Source organism: Lacerta agilis, chromosome 3 (genome assembly GCF_009819535.1).
Source record: "Lacerta agilis isolate rLacAgi1 chromosome 3, rLacAgi1.pri, whole genome shotgun sequence".
Classification (NCBI taxonomy): Eukaryota; Metazoa; Chordata; class Lepidosauria; order Squamata; family Lacertidae; genus Lacerta; species Lacerta agilis.
This window is the reverse complement of record NC_046314.1, coordinates 55,142,820-55,169,053: the sequence shown is the minus strand read 5'-3', so window position 1 is coordinate 55,169,053 and position 26,234 is coordinate 55,142,820. Positions and strand designations below refer to the sequence as shown.

The 26,234-nt window shown below is 41.4% G+C and overlaps 2 protein-coding genes across 2 annotated transcripts in view; both read left to right on the top strand.

The window, feature by feature from the left end:
* PTPRK (protein tyrosine phosphatase receptor type K) overlaps window positions 1–26,234 on the top strand; it is a 332,596-nt gene that overhangs the window by 83,063 nt on the left and 223,299 nt on the right.
* LOC117044510 (DCN1-like protein 5) lies at window positions 15,538–16,272 on the top strand. The gene has a single exon (XM_033145329.1). It carries the CDS (start codon window positions 15,538–15,540, stop codon window positions 16,270–16,272), a length of 735 nt encoding a protein of 244 aa, XP_033001220.1.

The window sequence follows — 26,234 nt, the reverse complement described above, 5'->3', positions numbered from 1 at the left end:
ATACGGAGAGCATAGTAATTATTTAGATCCCTGGTTGCATCCAATTAATTTTGTTTACTGCGAAGGATCCCCCCCCTCCCTGCCCTTTCCAATTCAAATTAACTTTAGTTGATGATATGTATTTGCTGAATTATAGTTGTAAGTCAAGTAACATGGAACAAATTAAAAATCTAATACATCATGTTTAAAAATAGGTGTGCTGTATCTGTACAGTAAAGATCACTCAAAGTATGTACATATGTCATCAAATTTTATTTTCAACGTGGAATATTAACATTTTCATCTAAGCTATTTGTAATGCCAAGGTCTCTAGACCTAATGAAAAGGTTTGAATAAATGTGTGTGTTCTTGTGCATTGGTAAATCTGCTCTTTAGTGTGTTCTTCATAAGCAAAAAGTTTGCTTAAATAGGTTTAGCTGATGGTTTCCTCATTTTTTAAAAAAAGAAAAGACCAGGTCAACTATCACCTGATACAAAATTCTACCTGATACATTTATACAGCATTGTGTTGGATAACAGCAAAACAACAACAACAACAACAACAACACTAGCATATAATATTCTGGCTGTTCATCAGCTTCAAATATCAGAAAAAATTCTGATTTATGGAAATATTTCTGTTGTTAATTACTACTGTGGACAAGATAATGAATAACTGAAGAGGTGCAGCCTAGCTGACCTTGTCTGTTCACCTTTGATGAACAGCTTAATCGGTGCTTTCTAGACAAAATGATATGCTGAGTAAAATGAATGCTTCTGAAATCCAACTGCATTTTTCAATTAATAGTTTATTGAATAATTAATCATACGAAAGAAAGAAATAAGGTTGAGGCTCCTTTGTTTGTGCCTCTGAACCATTTGTGTCATTTGCAAGGAGGGAGAATGAGAACTTTACACTGTAAAATTAGATCAACTGGTTTGCAAGCCCCTTTTCTCACCACCCGTTTCCTATAATTAATTACCCTTAAAGTGGGTGCGCTTTCATGTTTGTAATTAGCGATTAGGCTTCTATCATTAACTGGCTGCAATTGATAAATGGCCGGATGCTACAGTGCACCTTCCTTGTTAAACAAGGCAACGCGTTATAAATGCAGAAGCACAACCCCATAATGGTCACACATGCTCCAGTGTTTATTGAAGGGGGAAAAAATGTATACTTTGTTGTTGTTGTTGTTGTTGTTGTTGTTAAGTGCATAGGGGATTCTTTTATCTGAATGAGTACCTTCACCCTGACTATGCTGCCTTTCACAAAAGAGTCCGCCCAAAGCAGTTCACATATATGATTAGAAAATACAACTAAAACCACCTCAGTGCAATTTGGAAACTGAAGCAGCAGCCTAGCGAACCACAGCATTATATATATTATGTAGAAAATATACCTCTTCCAGATGCTTCCCCCTCCCCGAAACTATGCATTGCCTTCTCCCACCCACCCATTCAGTGAGCTATGGCAAGCCTGCAAAATCAAAATCTTAAAGCAGGCTCAGTTTTGATGTGCAGTTAGAATACTGAGAAGTTAAGTCCCCCCATATTAGGTGTAAAAAAGTAGGTACTAAGAACCAATGCACTTTGTCAGTGCCAGATCAAACCCTGTGGAGGCCCCATGGCAGTCGAAATCTCAGGAGCTTCCTCACGCGCATGCTCAAGTGGGATAGCACTGAACTAAGAAAGCTTGGTTGTAATTTTTGTTCAAGATCAAATCAATATTATTTTGATCTGTTGCCGCGGGGCCTCTAAGAGGCGTGATGCCCATAGACCGGTGCCTACTCTGCCTATTTGGTAATCCAGCACTGCGTGGTGGCACTTGCTACAAACTGTATGTGCAAAGATTGGCCAGTGTTAGGTGCAAAGCAATGCATAAATATTATTATATTACTACTATAATATAAACCATGTAATAAGCCACCACAACCACTATTTGAAATGATGATTTACTTTAGATGCCTCAGTAGTGGTTCTGAAATTTAACGATCACAGTTAACTTGTGTTAGAGAGAAGACTCGTAGTTAAGTGAAAAGGTGAACACAGTGTGGAATTATTGGAAGGCAGAATATTTGGGAGTAAGTTGGAAACAGTTATTGTTCTGAGTGACATTGGCCAAGTTCCCATCTCACTAAGCTGGAGGCTATAGTTTGTTCCTCCCACTCCTGCTGGGGAGGAACAAAGTGAGAGCCACCAGTGCATATATATCCATTAACTATGGCTTACTGTAATGAGTGAATGCAGCCCATCACTTCAAGATTCCAAGCTCTTCTAAATTCTATGGGTTCAGCATCGTTTAGAATTCTTTATAGATTGAATTAATTGGTTTAATGGCTTAAACTAGTTGTGGGGTGATGTCCACATTGTGGCAATTCACTCATGCAACAGCTGTTCCGTTAGCAGGAACCCTGTTCCTTCCGTAGCACAACAGGCAAATCCAATAGTTATCTTACACTTGCAAAAAAAATTCACACAGTGTCTTGGTAGTTTGAGATCCATTTCATAAAACACCAAGCCAAACCATGGCTTAGAACAAATGAGCAAATGTGAGAGTTCCTGGCCTGAAAATCATGGCTGCTGCACTTCTTTCTCAGTCCTGTTACTACTACACGTGGCTAAGCCATGATCTTCTAGTTTAACATAGGATTTAGAGGTCAACCGTGGAAGATTTTAAGCTAGCTGTGAGGAATGTTTCAGCTAGGTTATTTTTAAAGCATGTCCTAACTGGGAGACAATAATCACTTTGGGTGGGAAAGATCCAGTCCCCCTTGAATTTGTTATCTAGCTTTAACCATTATATTTTATTGATTTCAGCTGCACATTTAAATTATGCTAAAAAGAAAATGATCTCTTTATTATGGGAAGGTCATGTATGAAGTACATAATGCTTTATTGAAAGGTGTAAAAGGAATGTTTGAAGATATTGCATGACATTGAATCGAAAATCTACTGCTAAGCTATATTATGCCCCTAAGAATTTCGGATTTGGTTTTTTTCTTTTTTTATCAATAGTCAACATCAGGCTGTCAAACGTATTTCATTCATAAGTCTATTATAGAGCACAAAGACTGAAAATGTCATCCTTTTCAGTTGAGCCTGTACTTTTGCCCTTTCTATCAGCATGTTTCTATCGGAGCTGCAACACATGTGATAAAATCAATTAATTGGTGCATTTGAATTTGAATGCTTCACTTGGTGCTAGATGGAACTTGGGATTTGTATTCCAGTGCTCAACATCTGAACTTTAGGTACCTCTGATACTGCTTAAGTACTTTCAAATAATAGTGTTGATGGTGTTCAGTGCCACTTGGATTTGCATTTATATATATATATTACTTTCATATGGGAAAATCCTTCAGTGTCCAGCTATCTTGTTAATTTTGAACTTTTAATATTTAGAATATTATTTATCAGCAAATCAGTGGTAATGCTTAAAATGTCTTCCATAAATGTTTTTTTTTAATTGGCTGTAACATAAAACTTGCAATAACAAAGGGTTTTTGGGGAGGGCAGTGGGGGAGGGAGGTTGTTATCAGATCATTTTTAACCACAGAACTGGCAAGAACGTTTGTTAATGTGATTAGTCCTATCCTCTCTTAGTTAACACAGCTTCCCTTTTCCATTTCCATTTCTCTTGTTTAGTTTCAATTTTTGTGTTAGGCCATGTTATGTATAGTCCCTTTAGGGAAAGGATGGGGAAGCTGTGTCCCTCCAAATATTGTTCAAACACAACCCCTGATCACCCCCCAGCATTGGCCATGCTGTCTGGGAGTTGGAGTCCCGCAGCATCTGGAGGGCTAGAGGTTAGACAACCCGGCTTACTTGTGAAGCCTTCTGATACCTTGTTTGCTTCAGCTCTCCCCTCCTCTCATTCTCTTCTCCTTTTAATTCACACATCTGTTTTCAGTATCTTATTTTTCTGCCTAGCGGGTGGCTGACATGGAAGAAAGGAGCTGGAATTCCTGCTGCAGGGTGTATAAGATAAGGGTGAGAGTGATGATGCAAGAATCAGATTTTTCTGCCTTGTTGTCCTTTACAAGACACTTAAAGTTGCTGGAGGGTATCCATGTCCTGTTCTACAGCAGTTGCTCAGCTTCTTTCATGCTCAAGTGCTATCTCTTAAGTTTGCTTTTTTTTTTTTTGGCCTGGACATGACTAATTGAAAGTATATGTAATAGAAACTTTGAAATGCACATTTCACTGTTAAAAAATTCTGACCCTTCTGCCCATACAGGTAGCAAGTGGTACATTTAGATTCCACACAAAATCAGAACCATACTGACAGCCAAAATTTCTTAAGGGTAAAAGCTTTATTTAAAACGAAGCATGCTGCATTGGGGACCTTCTGGCAGAAAGTGCCATGGGTGCAATAAATGAACCATGAGCCCATGAAATCTAGAAGTTTGCTTTGGTAGACATAGTTATATAATACTTCAGAAATGGTAAAGGTGGCTTTTCCACACATAAAATGCAGCAAAATCGTTGGTACAATGTATGGTAAAGTGATTGTCATTATAAAGCTCATATTAAAGCTTTTAAAGCTTCAGCCTTGTTTGTAGCTAAAGTAAACAGCTGTATTTTCATGGTCTTATGGTTAGGAAACCTGGAAGATGATTTTTACTGAGTCAGAACATTGGGCCATCTAGCTATTGTCTACTTGGGTCTGGTCCTGCTAGCTAGGGGTGATGGGAATTGTGGTCCAATAACAACTGAAGACTGAACTTTGATAGGAGATTTTACTCAGCCACTGCTGACTACCCAAAACTGATTTCTTGTCATCTGACCACTTGCTCTGCCCCAGAAGGAGGAAAAACAGCAAACAATGAAGTAAGTAGAAAGAACATCAGGTGCCACTGACTGGGAAGTGATGGTGGTTGGACCCAGAGGAAAGAAACAATATTGTTCAGTTGGCAGGAGAGAGGAGAGGGGCCAACTGGTGGCTTCTTGCTGAGCTTCCCCATGCCCTCAACCTGGAGCCCAGCACTACTAGCAAGAAAACAAAAGTAAATCCAAATCACAAAGTAGCATACAGTATGGAACAAGCTGCTTCCAGGGATGGGCAGCCACATGACTCTGCTTTTCCATGAGGGTAATTATATCTTCATGACTTCAGCATATGCCCCAAGAATGGATCCTAGGGCTGAAAAGAATGGAATTCTGGAGCTTAAATGAAAGAATATGCAGTATTGATTGGAAGCTTGTCAATCTCTACGGATTTGATGGCCCTTTAGCATCAGAAATGGTAGTGTCCACAATTGCTTTTTGATGACATGCAAGTGTTGCTGTCACAATGTACCAGTGTCTGTTTAGTAATGCAGCAGGCTGGATCCTTTCCTTCCCCTCTGTGTCAGATACCCAACTTTGACAGTTTGGTGGGGCTGCCCATCTGATAATCACAAGACATCATTATGGTGTAAGGTGGCAGCTTCACAGGGGGCCTCTTTGAAGGTGGGCAATGTGCCTTGAAGAGACTTCTTGTAACCACCGATCAGCCTGATAGAGAACTTGCAACAGATCCCCTGAAGCTTCCAGTTGTTTCTTTGGAGCTCCATCCTTACCTGCTTCATGCTTGATGTCACATGTGATGCCTGTGAGGGGGAAGTGGATGTGGTTTGGAGAAAACAGAACTGCAGGACAAATTGGGACACATGCTGGACCTGATTAGGCCCAGGGACCAGAGGTTCTCCACCCCTGAGTTCTGAATTTTATGGATTTAATGATTTTACAGATAAATCGTAATTAAACAGGGATTTGGAAGTTTGTTGTATGGTTCTTGGCATGCTTTATTTTCAAACAGCCTTGTACACGAGTGAGGGAGTAGCAGTTGGTGCCAGTTGGACACCAAACACCAGGTGTCAGTTTCTGAATGAAGGGCCTGATGGGAATGTGTGGGGCTGGCCATGTGATGACAACACCCACTGGTCCATTCACATATTCAGACTGGAGAGTTGCTGCAAGTCAGTGTAAATACTGAGCTAGATGGACTGATTCGGTATAAGGCAGTGTTTCTGTGGCCCTCCAGATGAACGATGGTCTCCAACTCTCATCATCCTTGACCCATTGGCTATGCTGGCTGAGGCTGATGGGAGATGAAGGCTCATAGGTTCCCATAGTAGTGTTGGATTTTCAGCAAAATGTCTGGATATTTTGCTACAGTGTCTTTTCCAAAGTGGTTCACTTCAAAATGATATTGCTATAGTTGTACATTTATCTTTAAATCCAACAGTTATAATTACCGCATCTGAAATGCCCCATTTCCAGCTGCAACAACAAAGATTCAAGGTGTTACATTCTTTACTGAACTGTCGGAGGGAGAGTCTTTTAATGAAGGGCATATTTATAGTGTAAAGGCTACTGCCCTCTCAGATAAAAGTACGTTTTGAAGAATGTCAAGAGATTACAGGAGGCAGAAAGGACATGCCGAGATGGTGTCTTGCATCTGCTATTTTGAGAATGTAATGTTGTTGCGTTTCAGCTGTAATTGAAGATAAAAGTTGCAAAAGCAAAGTTGTAACACGTGTAAGGCATGTTCTTATATTGGGAAATGCCTTCAACTGGTGCCTTGCCTAATGAAATTAGGAATGGTCTTGTGCACTTAGTCTTAAATATTAAAACAACTACATAGATTATGGTTTATGAGGTTGTCTGCACTGTCTCATAAAAAAAATCCAATATAAGTTGACTACAGAAAAACATGCAGGAAAACGGATTAAAAATTGATCTTGGCATTTAGATGTAAAATGCCTTAATGTTTCCTACATGCCCTGTGATATGTCTTGTGCACAGTTGCATTAATAATTTTGACACATCAGAGCAGGTAGTTCATCAGGTATTGCTGGATTGCAATACCCATCATGATGGGAGTTGGAGTTCAACAACATCTGGGGGGTGGGTCACAAGTTCAGGAGTCAAAAGAAAATCTCCTAAGGTCTTGACTCTAAAGGTTGTCATCTCTCTCAATGGTTCATATAAGCATGAGACTGCTTAAATAAGGGGTCAGCAATCCTCGTGGGGGGCCGGATTATATTTTGAAGGGGAAAAAATACGAACAAATTCCTATGTCCCACAAATAACCCAGAGGAGCATTTTAAATAAAATCACACATTCTACTGATGTAAAAACATGCTGATTCCCAGACCGTCCGTGGGTCAGATTTAGAAGGCGATTGGGCTGGATCCGCCCCCAGGCCTTAGTTTGCCTAAAAGGTAAAGGGACCCCTGACCGTTAGATCCAGTCGTGTCTGACTCTGGGGTTGCAGCACTCATCTCACTTTACTGGCCGAGGGAGCCGGCTTACAGCTTCTGGGTCATGTGGCTAGCATGACTAAGCCGCTTCTGGCAAACCAGAGCAGCGTACGGAAATGCCGTTTACCTTCCGGAGCGGTACCTATTTATCTACTTGCACTTTGACATGCTTTTGAACTGCTAGGTGGGCAGGAGCTGGGACTGAGCAACAGGATCTCACCCCATTGTGGGGATTTGAACTGCCGACCTTCCGATCGAGAAGCCCTAGGCTCAGTGGTTTAGACCACAGCGCTGCCCACGTCCCTTTTTTAGTTTGCCTACCCATGGCTTAAATCAAACATTACATATTTTCTAGAGTGTGAACTCCTTCTAGTAGACATAACTGCTGCTTGAGGCTAGTTTCACATCCATGTTAACTTTAACCATAGTCAGCAGCCATCACTGCTGATCTGATAATTAACCATGAGCAAGTTTTGTGGGGGAAGAAGTGCTCTGCTCTGGAAAGAAGTGTGCAGTGCTGCAATCAGCACCTAAATGCTAAACCACAGTTCTGTTTTGGGTAATATAACACCTGCACTATTGCACAATGTGAAAGTCATGATAAATCTGGCAATATGTTGCTGGGAAGGTAAACAGGAATAACCCTAGCATTTATTGGGGGGGAAATGCATTTTAGTAACACCTGTAATGAGAAACAAATTACTTTTTAACTTTTGTGAGGATGCTCTTCAGAGACAGAGAGTGACAGAGTGCTGCTTTACAGATATTGTTGTAAGAACTGCAACTTTCAATAATTGGAGCCAGAATTTTCTTTTACCTCTTCCTCCCTCCCTGCCTGCTTTTCCTTTCGTGCTATGTTTTTTTGATTGGATGCTTGAGGGCAGGATTTGTTAATGATCTATAAGCCATTCTGGGAATCTTTTCAGCTGAAAAGCAAGGTAAAAATGCTTTAAGAAACACAATGTACCAGCGTGTGAATGCACATGACACCCAACACTGATATGTTGCATGGTACAGTAGATATGGTTTCCTAATAATTGTATGCTTCCTGCAGCTGCTTATTATATGTGCAGAAACCTATAATTAGTGGCCATCACCTAAAATCTTTAGACTTTGGAAAGTGAGGTTTGATCATAGAATGAGAATATCAAACATGCCTACATGCACCCCATGTGTGTGTTCTCAGTTTGGAGATTAATTATGCTTTTTCCAAAAACTGCTCAGGACAGCGGTTGCATATTTATGATTTTATTCTTCTGTTTATGAAAGTTGATGTTGTGTCAAAATGTTTTACCAGCACTTGTCACTGTAGGAGAAAAGAGATGATATTGGGGCATATGTGGGTAGACATTCTGAAAGTTGAGATGGTTAATCAGGGTTTATCTGTGCACAATATGCAGATAGAAATTTCAAAGCTAGGGTGGTTAACTTGTGCATGTGATATTTAAAACTCCTGACATTTTCATATATTTTTTTGAAGAAGCCTTAAGTGTTATGAACCCCTGGTTTGCATTTTTTCTTTCTTACAGTCAAACATTCTGCTCTCTCTTTTAATAAACTGGTGATGGATTATCTCACTGAGCACGTTTGTTCTGTAGTAGTTCATTTTAAAACTAATGGCCTTGTTAGGAGAAGAAAATGAGAGAGTCTATCAAAATAAATTTCCAGGGCTGACTAAGCACCTTCTCTCTCTCACTTTTAAAACCTGTTTAGTACAGCTTGTTAATCAACACGGTGTTTGGTCATTAGCACTAAGTTGCACTTGTTAATACCTTCTCGAGTCCCAGTCTGCAGTATTCTGCGATAACCAGATTTCTGTCATTTTACTGAACTTAAATGAGCTTGAAAACAATTACCGTAAGTTAAAGAGGGCGACAGGAGGCCTTAATAGGTAATGGAAAATATGGTAAGTTTCAGCCAGTTCTCTTGAATATGGGAACTAGAAGTTTTGGAATACTTGGGATGAATAGATACAATGATATCTTCTAAATGGCAAAGTTGTTTCTGCATTTACCTTTCTACAAAACATTTAGATTAGTTCTCTCTACTCTCTTTTTTATCCATTTACCTATAAACTCTTACAGCTTAAGAATTACTGCTGGTTTAATATGCAGATACCTTTTTTTTTTTTTTTGCATGGGTGGCTACATATGGATCAATGCTCAGAGAACTGAGGTCACTGTATGTGCATTAACATTGTGGAGCACTTAAGAAAAAAAACCAACCTTGAAGAATGGTAAATTTTCCTGCTCTAAAGATGAGTGGTATCTAAAACAGAATACCTGTGGCTCTCCAGATACTGTTGAACTGAAGCTCCTGTCAGCCCCAGCCAGCACAGACCAATGGTCAAGGATGATAGGAATGGTAGGCTAGCATTATCTGGTAATCTCAGTAGCTGACTGGTTAGTTGTTTTCATTGCAAATGCAAAGCAAACTAGTGAGGAATTGTTCATATCATTTATCTTGTTGAGATAACCTTTGAATTCTTGACCTTCATGTAATAATATTTAGTTCATGTAAATATGTGTGTTTGAAGATAATATCATGGCTGTGAAAGAGCACTACTTAAAGGTCCTAATCAGGACCTTCGTCATCTTTTTTTCCATTATTGCACGGCCTAATAGGCATAACGTTATGACCTACAGGCCTTGAAATCTAATTTGAGACAATAAGTGTTGAGTAAATAAGTCAATGATGGGAGTGCTGAGGCAGAGGACATAATGAGGGCAACATCAAATTCTACTTCAAAAAATAATTACTCAGACAACATCATAGAAAAGAGATGGAGGAAATAGTAAAATCATTACACATTTTTCCTCATGTAATGCTCCACAGAATCTGAGGGCCTGCCGACGTAAATATTGATTTTTGAAACTCTATCCCTTTTGGCTGTTCAGCATGTAATTTGTATTCCCTTATTATGTTTTGCTGCTGAGACAGCATTCATTGATGTTTTGCAATGGTAAATATAGCAACAATACATTCTGGCTATATCATTGCACTGAACCTCTTTTCATTAAACTGGTAGGTTTCTAACACACAAGCAATTTTGGCTATGAGTAACCAAGGAACCTATTGTTGCCTTTTTGAAGTTCCACCCATGGCTGGCTGGATACAAATACACACACACACACACACACACACAGGCATGCAACTAGGCTTTACTCAGAGTAGACCCATTAAAATTAATGGACCTAACTTATACATTAATTGTAATTTGTTTACTCAATGAGTAAAATGTAGTTGAATCCTACGAACATAAAGAGTTCAGGATGCTGTATTACCGGTATATCAAACTGGCAATCATTCAGCCCCTGTGGGTCATAAATAAGTGTAGGAAAGTTGGACAGTAGAGGAATTGGTAGAGCTCATTGTAGACATGTAAGCAATATTTATCCCTTAAACATTTTAGGAGACAGGATAGGTTATGAAACTGTGCTCTCTGACCTTGCCTCAGGTTGTAATCCCATGTACACATACCTGGGAACTAGTGTGGTATACTTCGTGTGATTTAATTTGAGTAAAGGTGAATAGGATTGGACTGTTAACCATTGTTAAAGGTTATGTTGGCACTGTAGTTGATAAAAACCACATGGTGATTGCTAATCAGGGTTTGTTCTTTGCTGCAGAGTAGGCACCAGTTTCACAGGGTAAAATGTTGCTTTCATAGGCTCTGTAAAGTGACTGCCTAATAACTCAACACATGAACAGAAGGTGACTATTTGAATCTGCACCCTCAGCATAGAAAATATCTAATTCCGTAATTAGTTCTGGTGATTTAGTTATGGCATACCCATATCTATATAAATATAATGTCCTGGTTTTAATGAAATCTCTGTAGGTTAAAAGTTTTTATCTTAAAGCTGTTGCAGATCCAGAAACCATTTTTTCCACTAAGGTATAATCTTTTCTAAGCTTGCTGTCTTGGAATTCAAAATAAACTCAGTGTACTGAAAAACACACACACACTGTTTTGCGTTTCTCTCTAAAACTTCCCTGTCCATGATAAAAGGTGTAATACAATCAAAGGAAGTTACACAAAAAGTCGAGTGATTTTTACAACCGGCATTTCTAGTTACATGTTGCATGCCACCCCAAATTTCCATCGTGAAAGTAGTTGGAGTTCTTATTGCCAAATACACTGTAATGAATCCAAATAAGAACTCTGGCCCAAAGTTTTAACAAAAAAACATGCATTTACTTATGAGTAAACACATGTTTTTTTGTTAAAACTTTGGGCCAGAGTTCTTATTTGGACCCCAAATTTCCAAGCAGTGTGAGATTCCAGGGATTCCAGGTGCTTAACCAGGGTCCATGCTTCCTTTGGAATTAGGGATAGCAGAGAATGTGGTGTCTTTATGATACATGGATTATTTATACACATCTACAACCAGAGCCTGTGATGGAGGAGTTCACAGCATTAACACCCCAATAGCACCTTGCTTCCCCCCATAGCTGCAGCCTTGCATTCAAAGAAGAAATGTTCTCCCTCTCCTGTCTCCAGCTTGCTCCTTTGTTTCTAGCTCACATCACTCCAACTCTCTGCTCCCAGTTCTGGCTATGTTTTTCTAACTACCTGCAAGTTGGGAGATGGGGCCCCACCTATTTGATGTCTCACACAGATCCAATTCCTTTGCTGCCTTAGCAACCCATTACCTCACCAGGAAGCTAGCCTGACTTTCCCAAGAATTAAGAGTTGTTGTTGTTGTTTAGTCATTGAGTCGTGTCTGACTCTTCGTGACCCCATGGACCAGAGCACGCCAGGCACTCCTGTCTTCCACTGCCTCCCACAGTTTGGTCAGCTTCATGTTGGTAGCTTCGAGAACACTGTCCAACCATCTCGTCCTCTGTCATCCCCTTCTCATTGTGCCCTCCATCTTTCCCAACATCAGGGTCTTTTCCAGGGAGTCTTCTCTTCTCATAAGGTGGCCAAAGTATTGGAGCCTCAGCTTCAGGATCTGTCCTTCTAGTGAGCACTCAGGCCTGATTTCCTTAAGAATGGATAGGTTTGATCTTCTTGCAGTCCATGGGAGTCTCAAGAGTCTCCTCCAGCACCATAATTTAAAAGCATCAATTCTTCAGCGATCAGCCTTCTTGATGGTCCAGCTCTCACTTCCATACATCACTACTGGGAAAACCATAGCTTTACAGTATATATATTTGAGGACTCCACCATAATCGATGCAGTGGAGTTAAGCAAACCTTTAACAGTGTTAAGCTGCTATTGCATTCAAGATGGCTAGGGTTGGGGTGAGTGAGTGGAGAAAGACAATTACTTTACTGTAGAGGTCTCTCCAGTGAAGTTCTCTTCATGGTCATGTGCTATGAAAACATTAAATATTTACTTCAGTGGAATTGCATCAGCTGGATAATCTGGTTTTGATTTCAAGAGGTGATCTGGTTTTCTTGTTCAGAAAATAGCTCGATTAAGAATTCATAGTGATTGGGGGTTCAAAGAGGAGGGAGTGGTTAATATTCTTGATTTGTATAACTAACGCACAAGCATACCTATTTTGTATTAGGTATTGTGCAGTGGCAGTATACTGGCAAAGCAAACACTTCACCACTTCTCTAGTCAAATAATCAAGTATTTAAAGCATTTGTTTAAAAAAGAACAAAGATAAGTGCCCTAATTTCAGAAACCCTTGACATGCAGAACATTCCAGTCTCCTCAGCACATTCACAGAGCAACCATGGTAGATTATAAGGAAGCCCCGACTCCCTCAGCTAATACAGTTGATGCAGGGTGAATGCAGCTGTGGTCACTAGGATGTGGCCTGGAGCAAGCTGTTCTTCTACTGAGTTTGAGACAATTCGAGTCCTACTCTGGCATTACTAGCTTTTCTGTAAGCCTGTGAGATGCCAGACTTGCACACTTTATGAATGCAGTGTAGCATAATCGTGCTAGCTCTTTCTTAGTTCTTTCTTTTTATGTTCTACTAAGCAAATGCGCTACCACTCCAATATGACTGGTGCCTTTATACCCATGTGCATACGGTATATGCAAACTAGCATTAATTGGAAAGATAGCCCTCTTGGAACTTTGGGGTTTGCATCTACAGATTGCAGCTTCTGATTAGCAAGCAGTCCTATCTCTATTCCAATCTGCCTGCATTCATTTGTTTCATGCTGCTTTTACAAAAACTGTGCTCGGTTCAGATTTAATAGTTACAGAACATGGTCATTAGGAGGAGCTGGTTTATGTGACTTAATTGTGGATGGCTTAATTTCCCATTTTCTTTTAATTTTCAGTGGTGGTGTACTGTCGAATGATGATGCTTTTTGATGCCTGCTTTTTTAGCTGTGTGTGTGTGTGTGTGTGTGTGTGAGAGAGAGAGAGAGAGAGAGAGAGAGAGAGAGAGAGAGAGAGAGATATGGGTAAGAATTTGCAGGTGGAGAGTGCTCCCCAAAAAGATACTCTAACCTATGCAGACGTGGGAAATAAGGGGATGGGTTTACTACTGCCTTTTGTATCAGATGACACTAGTAGCTGTCCTAAGCACACTTACTGGGGTAAACTCTACTGAATACAATGGGATATTTCTGAGCAAACAAAGGGTCACACTGAGAAATAATAAAAAAGAGAATACTGGTCTCACAATAGTTTTTGACTGAATGAAATACTTGGCAGTCTATCAACGTGGCTAATTTGTGGTGAGTTTGGTGACTGACCTGGCAACCCCACAGGTTTTACTGTAGCATCTTAGTGTCCAGTTTATACTAAATCATTTGTATATTTAATAATAATGCAATTATTAGATAATGCGGTTTACAATGTTTGTTAGAAAACCATCCATTAACAAAGAACATTGTTTACTAATCCTGTCTTAAAGGTAAAATCAGAACAAACCTGACTAAGTGGAGAAAAGTGTGATTCTGGGCATCAAACTATGACATCGTCCTCTTTTGTGCACTGATGAAGTGCTGTTTATTCCATTTCTATAAAACTGGAGTAACTAGTCTTTGACTCTCCAAATGTTACTGGACTGCAACTCTCACCATCCTGGTCTGCTAGCCATGCTGGCTGTAGCTAATGGGGATTGTTGTCCATCAAGATCTGAAAGACAGGTTAGCCACCCCTGCTGTAAAACACATGTGTTCTTCCTTAAAAAAACATTGGTGGAAGTGTTTATTTCTGGAATATTAGCTACAGTGACTTCTAATTGATGACTTATGGCTACAAAGACTTCACTTTGCAATGTGTCACTAGTTTGTGACTTTTGGTAAAGATCTTAAAAGCTATAGATCTGTAAAATCAAACTTTGATCAAAGGTCTGAAATTGAAATATAGATGCTGATGTTTCCTGTGTTCAAGGTGGATACAAGTTTTATGTGTCTCAAAGAAGCAAGTATGCCTTAATTACTTTAAAATCCTAATTGAAATTGCATGCTTTTCTAACTCCTCCAGAGTGGACTGAAATGTTATAATAGGAAGAAAAAAAATGCATGCAGTGATATTTGTCTTTGACCTTCATGTTAAGTAGATAGCAACTACCTCCAGTCTTATTTCACTGTTAAGTGCCTATTGTAACTGGTGGTTAAGTGGAGATGGTACTACTTTTATGTTTCAGAACAATTTCATCTTGCATCAGCGTCATTAATAGTAGAAAATTAGGGATTGAATAAAACTTGGACTTAGAACTCTCTTAATTATTGTGAGTTGTCACAGCTACTATATGGACCTATCTCTGAAAGTAGTACTTTATAAGGAGATAACTACTCATTACTGCCATACATTAAAGGTGGAGCTAGATGTTAAGGAAGCTGTTGCCGAAAGAGTACTTTGGTTGCATCCAACGGTGTCCTTCCACAAATGGATTCATGGAATCCACCCTACATTCATGGAAGAGGCTTTGATCTAGGTGAGGTCTTCACAATTGGAAGAGGAATGGAGATGAGCCATCTTCTATGCCAGTGTTTTTCAACCACTGTTCCGCGGCACACTAGTGTGCCGCGAGATGTTGCCTGGTGTGCCGTGGGAAAAATTACTTTATATGTAGTCAATATAGGCACAGAGGACCAGCGTTGCCACCGCCGCCGCTTCTCCCTCAGGAAAGCTCTTTATTTCGCTCCCCACCACAGTATCCCCCTTCCCACGCCTGAATCTACCAGGCGCGGCGGCGGCGGCGGCGGCGAGCTGAGAGGAAGGAAGGCAAGAGCCGCGACGGCACCGGCAGCTTCTCCGCCTCCTCCTCCGCCTCCTCCTCCTCCTCAGCTGCGAGGGAAGGAAGAGGCGGCGGCTCCCTCCCCCCTCCCGAGGGGCCCCGCGGCCCTCCGCCTCCGCGCCCCCGTCCGGGGCGAACCGAGGGAGATGCCCGTGAAGAAGAAGCGCAAATCCTCGGGGCAGGCGGGGGACGAGACGGGCCTCAAGAAGTGCAAAATCAGCAGCTACTGCAGGTCTCAAGCTTCTAGTAAAGTGATAAGCGGTGAGGAGCATTTTTCAAGCAAGAAGTGCCTGGCTTGGTTTTATGAATATGCAGGTGAGGATGAAGTGGTAGGGCCAGAAGGAATGGAGAAATTCTGTGAGGACATTGGCGTTGAACCTGAAAATATTATTATGCTAGTTTTAGCCTGGAAACTGGAGGCTGAAAGCATGGGATTTTTTACAAAGGAAGAATGGTTAAAGGGGATGACCTCATTACAATGTGACTGCACAGAAAAGCTGCAGAGTAAATTTGATTTTTTGCGCTCGCAACTGAATGATATTTCAACATTTAAGAATATCTACAGATATGCCTTTGATTTTGCAAGGGATAAAGACCAGAGAAGTCTGGATATTGACACTGCAAAATCTATGTTAGCTCTTCTGCTTGGAAGAACGTGGCCTCTGTTTTCAATATTTTACCAATACTTGGAGCAGTCAAAATACAGAGTAATTAACAAAGATCAGTGGTACAATGTGTTAGAATTCAGCAGAACTGTCCATGCAGATCTTAGCAACTATGATGAAGATGGGGCATGGCCTGTTCTATGCTGTATTTTAGGGTTCCCCCGTGCTGTGGAGCAGACTTTCAGGGCACATCAGAAGAAGCAGGGATATTGGTGAAAAATCCCTTTGCTCCCCTTCCATGAGCTGGACCAAAATACCTTCTGTGAATGGAAGGACATAGTTCAGTTCAATTCCCTGCATTTATTTCTTCTCTATCCCTGGAATTTTACTGAAGCTCTCCATTGTGCATTCTGCAAATTATTCCTCACGTCATTTGCAATGTGGTGATGTCATGCCAATTGATGAGTTTTCACTAGGCATTATGGAAAGATGTGACAACTCTGTGTCATTCACCACCCCTCTGGGTTGGCAATCTTGACTGATTCTTTGAAATCTTCAAGTATGGGGCAATGTGTGTTTTGTGGGAATATTACTGGCATATTGAGGCCATGTTTATATGAATCTGATGTAAAAAAAAAAAAAAAGTTGAGAGATTACAATCTCTCCCTAGGATAGAGGAGCCATAAAAAGAGGATGCAAAATGATTGTGCCTTTTCCCTTAAAACACTAAATTTTGCTGCTAATAAACAAGTTGTAACGCAAGTTTAACTCAAACCTATTAACTAATTTTTATTGCAAGCATAGCATTCCCAGAAGGAAGGTGTACAGTGTAATATTAATGGGGAGAAAGGTGCAGGAAAAAGAGCTGAAGGTGATAGATTACCAAGCATTTTTCACATATATTTGCACCACTTATAAAAAAAATTAATGGCTCAAGTTTTAATCTTCTCCCAATTTGATTACATGCCAGACATTGCTGCATGCTTAATTGACCTTTGAAATATAAATCAAGAAGTTAGTTGCCCAATTTAATTACCACGGAAAGCTACATTGAAGGTCAAAGTCTCCATCAGTGGTACACTGGGAGAAGGTGCATGTAAACATAGAATATATTATGTGGCCTGTGGCTTCCATGATGATGCTGTACATCACTTCATCATGTTTAACATAGCGGACATACCCTGTAATGATTCTAATGCTACAGAAATATACCAGTTAGTTCAGAAACCAATGGCATGAGTGCTGTGGTTCTTGGAGGGTGACTCTGATAAATATAATAATGTGTTACCAGTGCGTGGCAACAAGGGAATCTTGGAACTGAACAAATTTCTAGACAGGATGCTGTCAAAAAGCATTTGACCCCAATTTAACCTTAATAACTACTTTGCCTCATATGAACTGGACCCTGCAAGCATCGTCTGAGACCCTTCTCTGTGTGCTCCCTTCATGGGAGGTCCAGAGACTGGGCTATCAAAGTGGTGGCTTCCTGCTTGTGGAATGCTCTCCCCAGAGAGCATTGCTGGCTCCATAGTTGCTTAACCTTTAGGCACCAGGCAGCCAAAAGCATTTATTTTCTGCCAGCCCTTTGGCTTTTACGGTAATTTATCTGTGGCCTCCCAACATGAGTGGGATGTTTTAGTCCCACCTTTTAAAAATATAAATGAGTTTCCCCCCCCCTGTGTTTTGTTTTTATGCAGCAAGTAATAATTTTAAATAAATAATATTTAATACTGAGAAAATTTGTTTGACTAAGACATTATAACCACCATCCATTGAATGTGTGCAGCAGGGAACGGAAATGCTGGATTTCACAGGCTAGTCCTGCCACTGGGTGTCTGAAGGGGCTCAACATGTGTGCTGTTACTTGTGTGTAGAATTCCTTCACATGAAGCAGATGCTGTTGGTCCAGGGTCACCCTCATATAGAGTCATGTAGAGTCCCTTTACTCCAGCTGCACATGCAGACTGAGGGGATCTAGATCAAATCCCTCTTGCATTTTCTTTTACCATATTGCCTTTTCTGCATCTTGCATAGTTCCCATTTTTCTACAGCGGATGTGTCTTTTATTGATCCCATATGTCCTACACATTTATTTTTTTTAAACCCTGCTATGTTCACACGCTGATGGATCAGTTGTTCCTTTAGATTTAAAAAGGTTATTAGTTTTTATCCATCCATTCTCCTGGATAAATCTGTTTTGACACACACAATTTCACGAGAGTGTTGTGCAATGAACATTTATGTTGTGGTAAGGGCAAAGCAGCAAGATCTAGGTGGAAGGTAAGTCCTGTCAAGACATTAAGAGTCACACAGTAACTACTGAATGAGGGGGAAGAAAAGAGCTGTGGTCATTGCCCACCACTGCTGTATCTCCTGCCGACACAATTCTCAAATTAGGGGAATGGCTGCAACAGAGAAGCCTACTCCATGTGATCTCCATGTGATCTGGAAACAGATAACAGATAAATCCACCCAGGTCACAGATAATTCCTACATGTGTTCCGCACCCTTCCCTGTTGATGTTTCACAGTGTTTGGTCCTACAAACTTTGGTATATTTAGGGCAAGCATGCTTGTCCCATAATGTGAATGAACTTTCAGAATTAAAAAGTATCTTCAGCAGAAGTCAAGAATGAGTTTGGAAAGGCAGAAAACAAGACTTGGGAGAAATACCACCCAAACCCCTTATATACACTTATTATTATTATTATTATCCGTTTAGATGCTCCTTCTGTGTTACTCTTGTGCTGACACTTCACATGTGGGAACTCAGCAGAATCTACCAGAGTGCACAGGGTCTGCCTGGCAGGGATTCATGCTCCAAAAGTGATGGCACTACTGTGGAAAAAAGCTCCATCTCTTCACTGCCATATGTGCAGTAAGAGTATTTGAAATGTTGCTACATTGCTTACATACATGACTGAGGCCTTTCCTGCAACTGCCATGTGACTAAGGCGGGGGGACGGGACATGCATCACGCAGATGCAATGTGTGAGTTCTCTGACTGCAGCTCCTGACGTAGCACATACACACACGCAAATACCCATTTGAATCTGGAAGGCTAGCCCTTTGCCCCCCAGCCTGATGCAAATCCTCCCACTGCCAAGCTGCCGCGAAGCAGAAAAATAGTCATCAGGAGCTCCAGTCGTGAAATCCCCACATCAGATTTACTGTAGCCCTCAAATTGCCTCCACCCTCTTGAGACACATACGGGTTGATTGCAGATGCTGCTTGGCAGGAGACTCGGTGGTGGGAACTTGTATTGTTCTGTGCCATGGTGGTGTTTGCTTCTACAAATATTTTATGCCCGTAAGATTTAAGGCACAGCTGGCACCTCACGTGTGTGCCTGTCTCCTCCCGCTTGCTGTAGTTGCACCTGTCAACATGATAGAACAGGAGTTTAGCTAATGAGTTTACCTACTAACGGCACATCCGGAAGGGGTGGGATGAGGGGTAGGGAATCGATATACCTAGGAGAAACAGATTGCAAATGGCTTTTCCAAGTTGTTACAGTAACTAAGACTTTAGGTCCCTGGCGACGTAGTGACTTCCTGTGTTGCATGGCTTGTTTGGCCGTTTGTGTGCCTTTAAGGAACTACTGATTTACATTTTGCTTGGTATAGTAAAGAGAAGAAAATGTATTAGGTGCTTGCAGTGCTTTTGCCTACCGAAAATAGAAATGGGCAAATAAAATGCACTCTGGCAAATGTGCAGGCTGATATACTGGTATATGTGCGTGTTGAAATTGGGAAGATTAATTTACAAAAGCCAAGTATATATTCTCCTATTTTCCAACTCCCCACAGTTCCTGACTTCAGCTGAGTTGGCTGTAATATGTTACAGAGTTGTTTCAAAGCAAATTAGAGTTCAGAATGAATTGCATTTACTTCAACGCCACGGAAGAGAAGGCAGGCAGGGTGGGAATTGCACTTGAGGAAGATGCACAAGGCAAGGTGGCAGAAGGAAGATGGAGCTGCTGGTGGGCTGTGGGGAAAGAATGGCTGGAAGTCAGGAAGGTGGGGAAAGAAAGAGGCTAAGGAGAGAACGGAAACAGAGTGCCTCATACAGGGTCTAGGGCAGCCTTCCCCAACGTGATTTCTTCCAAATACCATTGACTGCAGCTGTGCTGGCTGGAGTTGATGGGAATTGTCGCCCATGATTTCTGGAAGACACCATGCTGGGGGGGGGCTGGTCTACAGATTGGAGGGACATTTGCGCTATTGGCTGGACAGATTGGAGGCTGTGTGCCCAGAGAACTGAGAAGGTAATTTGAAAGATAAGTTTGAAGCAGCCAACCGTGTCTTTAGGTTGCATATTTCTGGTATCTCTGTACTGCTGCTTCCATGTGCTCTGCTGCTTACCTCGGTTGTGGTGATTATTTGCCTGATTAAATGTGGCCATTCCTCTGGATATGCGCGGGCAATAGTAGCCCAGGAGAGGGCTTCTCTGAGGCAGTCTCTAGTCATGGAACTTTCTCCTTACAGAGGTGTGTCTAGCGTATCACTGAATTTATCACTGAATCCGTACTGCTCTCTTTTGGCTGGAGCAGTTTTACTGTGCTACTTGCTTTTAAAACTGTAGCTTTAAAAATTTGGTTTTATAACTGTCTACTATATTGTTCTAATCTGCCCTGGGGACCTTTTGGTAAAGGCTGTGCAAGAAATCTTAAATAAGGAAGTATTGAGGCGGGTTGGGGGGGTTGGTGGAATTTCTGTACTGTTAGAAAGGCACCTGGCTATCCCATTTGGAACACCCAAGTAGTTAAGAACATTTAAACCCTTATTTGTTGTGAAATGTATTAAACTTGTGTTTGAATGACTTAAATTTAAGGGGTCCTATTGTAAAAAGGGGAAATAATTGCTAGCTACAGCTTGCCCCCTTGTGAACTGACTTTTTAGAATAATTCCTTAAGGGCATTACAATATATTAATCAGCCCATAACAGCAGCTAGAGCATGCCTAAATCCCATTATTCCCTTGGGGCTGTCATTTTGTTTTGGGCTGTCAAGTTCAACACGTGTGCATTAACTGTGACCTGTCTTTACTGGCTCAAATTATTTTGCAGCTGTTCTTTGGGCTTCCCTCTTCATTTGCCCTAAGAAAGGCGGGGGGTGGGGGGTGGAGTTTCATTTGGGCAACTTCCTTGGCAAGCCATGGAGAACTAGACTGTAAGGGTTTTAAAAACAGCAAAAGTAGAATTGCACCAGAAGGCTCAGCTAATGGAATGTACTCCTCAGTGGGTGACTGAGGGACCTAGGAATGATTAACTTCATTGATAATTGTGTTAGCATCTTTACTCATAGAAAACTGATACCATCAGAGAAATTCTGAAGCTGATAGTAAAATGGAAGAATGCTGATACTTACATTTCTTAGTGTGTTCACTGCAGTGCAAAGGAACAATGGGTGGTATCCAGCTAACGTGTTCTGTCAGCATAATAATTCCATGTGCTCAACAGAACTTCACCCCCTCTCCCCATCCTGTGTGAACCTCACACACTCCCCAAATCTGCTTCAGAAAGTTGTGGGGTCCCCTTGAACAGATTTGTGGGGGGTGGAGGGGAAAAGTTCCACCACACAAGTAGAAATCCTCATGCTGATTGATAAATAAATTAACATACTTTATTGTGCTTGGTGTTGTCTGATACACATCCAGAAATACGAGGTAAATTTTAGGTGTGGTCAGGCTTTTGATTTATTGTATAATTACTGTTACTCCTTTTTGATATGTGATGTATGGATTCATTGAATTCACTTTGACTACATATAACAATAGTGTGTGTGTGTGTGTGTGTGTGTGTGTATACACACACACACACACACACATTAAAAGGAAAAAAAGAAAACCTGCTTAGCTCTAAGTAGTGTAAATTGTTTTTCATGTCTATATATTTTTTTTAAAATACATTTTTAAAAACACACGGTTCCAGGCTCATTTGTTGCCTGGAGCTGGGTAGGAAACTAATGGGGCTCTGGAAGTGAGCTATGGACTTGAAACATAGCATTATGTTGCACAGTTGTGCTCACGGCAAGTTGAACTTTTATACAGGAGGAAGGACAAACAATGACTAATCTCGCAGGTGAAGTAAGACAAGGCAAGACTCTGTTGGGCCTTCTTGGTTCCAGGAGATATGCAGGCTGCATGTGCCAAAGGATGTGATATATCTACCTAACTCCCTGAAAGAACCAGGTTCAAGAGTCTCTCTACCCAGAGGTCCTGAGAACCACAGAATATGGACTGGATCACTGAGTTTAAATTCTTTCCATGATGACCAATTGTTTCAGCAATTCCACCAAAAATGTGTGCCCCACCAATCATTTCCCATAGAGTAAAATATCTTAAGTGTACCTAATTACCCCTTCTCCATTATCATTTCTCACATTTCAGGAGTTGGAAAATGTGTGTGTGTGTGTGTGTGTGTGTGTGTGTGTGTGTGCATGCAGCAAGCCAAGTTCATTTACAGGGCTGACCCGCCAAGACATTTACTGCCTGAGGCTCCCATTGCCTGTTATAAAAGGATTAACAGCAATCGTGGCAAAAAAAATTGCCAGGGTGTGTCTGAAAAATAAAAATTGGCTGAAATTTTGCCCCCTAACCACTTCCTTATGCCAATATTTTTATGATCCCCATGTTTTCTCCTTTTCTATATTCACATGTTAAAAATAAGAGATGCAGAGACCTGCACATTGGTTGTTATTCATTGCGAAATCAGAAAAAAAACCTTAAACATGCTGGTTCATAATTTGCACCCTTGTACTGGTACTGAGGGGGACACAGGTGGCGCTGTGGGTTAAACCACTGAGCCTAGGGCTTGCCGATCAGAAGGTTGGTGGTTCGAATCCCCGCGACAGGGTGAGCTCCCGTTGCTCGGTCCCTGCTCCTGCCAACCTAGCAGTTCGAAAGCACGTCAAAGTGCAAGTAGATAAATAGGTACTGCCCCGGTGGGAAGGTAAACGGCGTTTCCGTGCGCTGCTCTGGTTCGCCAGAAGCGGCTTAGTCATGCTGGCCACATGACCCGGAAGTTGTACGCCGGCTCCCTCGGCCAATAGCGCGAGATGAGCGCCACAACCCCAGAGTTGGACACGACTGGACCTAATGGTCAGGGGTCCCTTTACCTTTACCTTTACTGGTACTGAGGCAGTGCATTCTTTAACATGAGGACAATGGATATTCTCTCTTGAGTTCATTGCTCAAAAGAAAGGATGATGTAGGAAGCTTATCATTTTTCTGCCAGATCATCCTAACAGGTAACAAGCACCAAGATGCACTTTGCCAGGGACTCTGGTAGACAATGAAAATGCATGTCCTTTGCCCTCCATGTCTTTTTGGCATTGTGCAGTGTACAACCAGGTGGGTCTCAGTGGGACATTGGGTATGCTGTTAGCTCCCTACCTCTCAAGCATAGCCACTTGTTTCCCTGCCCCCTACTTTGCCTACAGCTTTTCAGTAAAGTTTGGTACTCTCTGTTTCCAACTGAAACACCATGACAAGCCTCTGGTGAATTCCATGCAGACAGAGGAAGTTGCTTATTCCCACATCTGTTTCATAGTCCATGTTAGGTTTTTTTCTTTTCCTGAGCTCTGGGGCAAAGGGAAAATTAAGGCTACAGTTCTATACCCATTTACCTGGGAATCCATGAGACTTAGGCAGAGTAGGCGCTAGAACTCCACTGTTAATAGATCAAGATAAAGGAAAGCAGTTTGCAATGTAAACCTGAAACATAGATAATTAACCACAATCAAAATATAAAGGAATGCCATTTCCGACTTAGGAGGGAGAGGATGGGGGCAAAATTGATAGCAAGGTATATTTAGGAGTACATGTCAGAAACAGTGCTGCATTTATGAGCATGAATGCCACCATTTGCTACGAGAGTCATCTTTTATTTTATCCTCATAGCTTTAAGATGCTCTGCTCCCCCACCCCCCTCAGCAGAACACAGGATCTTTCGTGCTCATGGTTGAGATTACTCTTCACCACTTCTTCTCGGAAACCTGCTTTCTGGAGTCTGGTTTTAAGAGTTGCTTTTTTACATCTGGATTAGGATGTGTGTCATATCCTGGATCAGCTTTGTCAAAGCACCTGTTGCTCCTAAGGGACTCTCTGCATTCCGCGTACATGGCTGATGCTCTGGAATGGAATTTATCTTAACTCTGTTTTGACACTTGCTGCCTGATTTCTTTTTAATGGCGGATAATGGGACTATAATGTTCTCAAGCCCAGTCTACCTCATGAGACTTGGCCTCCTGCTGTTAAGTACAGTGCTCTATCATTACTGTGGCAGCCCCTACTGGGAGAAAGAGTACTGTTCATTTAATAGTGATACTATAACCAATTATTTCTAACTGAACTTGTGGGCAAGAAAGATCTTACAAAATTCCGCACGGTTTTAAAGTCTTAGAGCCAGTCATTGATTTCACTTTGTAAAGCTGTATTTTAAGTTAAGGACACAATCTCCCGGTTTTATCCAAATGTTACTTGTCCAAATCAATTACTGTGATACCAAATAGAGAGAGAGCAAGAGCAAATAATTCATCTATAGGACCTTTCATTACAGCATATACTCTTTCCTCCTAATCCCAGAGGGAGGATTCCAGTGTTTTTGCCTTTAAAATCTTTTTGAGGGGCAATGCCCACCAAGTAACTGGCGCCCCACTTGGCGCTTCACACCACCAAAGATGCACTAAAAGCAACTGTGCTTCCTTTGAAGGGATCGCAGCCAAATTTGACAAAAAGTAATGTTTTCATTCGGTGAAAAGTTGGAGAAAACGGGGGAACTGAGAGGCATGTAGCAACAGCTCACAGTAAGCAGCTTCAGGAGATTCTTGTATTATTTAACTCTTTATTTACAACCCTCATACCAATGTATTGCTGCGAGGCAACAGCAAAGAGCTGCTAAGAGCAGTGTATCTATCCCGTCTAATACGTACTAACTTACCATTTTGAGATTAATGGGTTTTTTTGTGTTCCACTGCAGTCCAGTTCAATGGCTGGGGTCGATGAGAGTTGTACTCCAAAACATTTGGAGGCTAACAGTTTGAGGAAGGCTCTTCTGTTAGCGACATTGTGGTTTAAATTCTATCTCAATCTCTGGTTCACAAGTCAGGATTCTTCAAACATTTAAATAAATGTTTCAGAAATATTTCTTCCATCTGTATAGCGGGAGGAGGAAGTGCGTGAGCCCAAGGCTTTATTCAGGCTTGCTCTGGCTCATGCATGTAGCCTTAAATCATGGTTTAGTGTTGCATGTCAAACAAACAACTTATTAAATGGCTTTCTTTTGATTTTTCTGATCTTAGATTTGCCTCAGATAATGAACCTTGGCCATTATTTGACAAGTCTTATGATTAAAGCAATGGTTCTGACCCCCCCCCCACTTAGTCCCCTTTCTAAACATATTCCACCTTCAAATATTTTCCCCCAAATACAAATTTATGGCCCAAATTCAACTAATTTGGCATGCTAGCAGAAGCCCGCTCAAGGGTCTTCTACCTCACTATCACCCTACTCTCCTCTCCCTGTGTGATCCTGCACCTTCTCCAGATCCTCTCTGAAGGGTGAGGATAACTCCCAGAACAGCACACAGGGAAGGGGAGGGAGGATTGTTCTGCCTGACAAGGAGAAATGCTTGTACTGAAGGAACAATCAGAAGAGTGAGACATTGAATTCAGAACAATTATTATATTTTCTGTTATTTAGTAGAGGAATTTGTGCCTGATCATGAGAGAAGTGCCATTTTCTGGATAGTCTATTTCCGTGCAGGTAAAATATGGGAATAATAATAATAATAATAATATTTATTATTTGTACCCCGCCCATCTGGCTGGATTTCCCCAGCCACTCTGGGCGGCTTCCAACAGAAACCAAATACAACAATATCAAACATTAAAAACTTCCCTAAAAAGGGCTGCCTTCAGGTTTTTTCTGAATGTCAGGTAGTTGTTTATTTCCCTGACCTGTGATGGGAGGGCGTTCCACAGGGCGGGCGCCACTACCGAGAAGGCCCTCTGCCTAGTTCCCTGTAGTTTTGCTTCTCGCAGTGAGGGAACAGACAGAAGGCCCTCGGCGCTGGATCTCAGTGTCCGGGCTGAATGATGGGGGTGGAGACGCTCCTTCAGGTATACAGGACCGAGGCCGTTTAGGGCTTTAAAGGTCAGCACCAACACTTTGAATTGTGCTCGGAAACGTACTGGGAGCCAATGCAGATCTCTCAGGACCGGTGTTATGTGGTCTCGGCGGC

Coding starts and splice junctions, on each gene's coding strand:
- LOC117044510 (XM_033145329.1), top strand. CDS start 15,538: ATGCCCGTGAAGAAGAAGCGCAAATCCTCGGGGCAGGCGGGGGACGAG.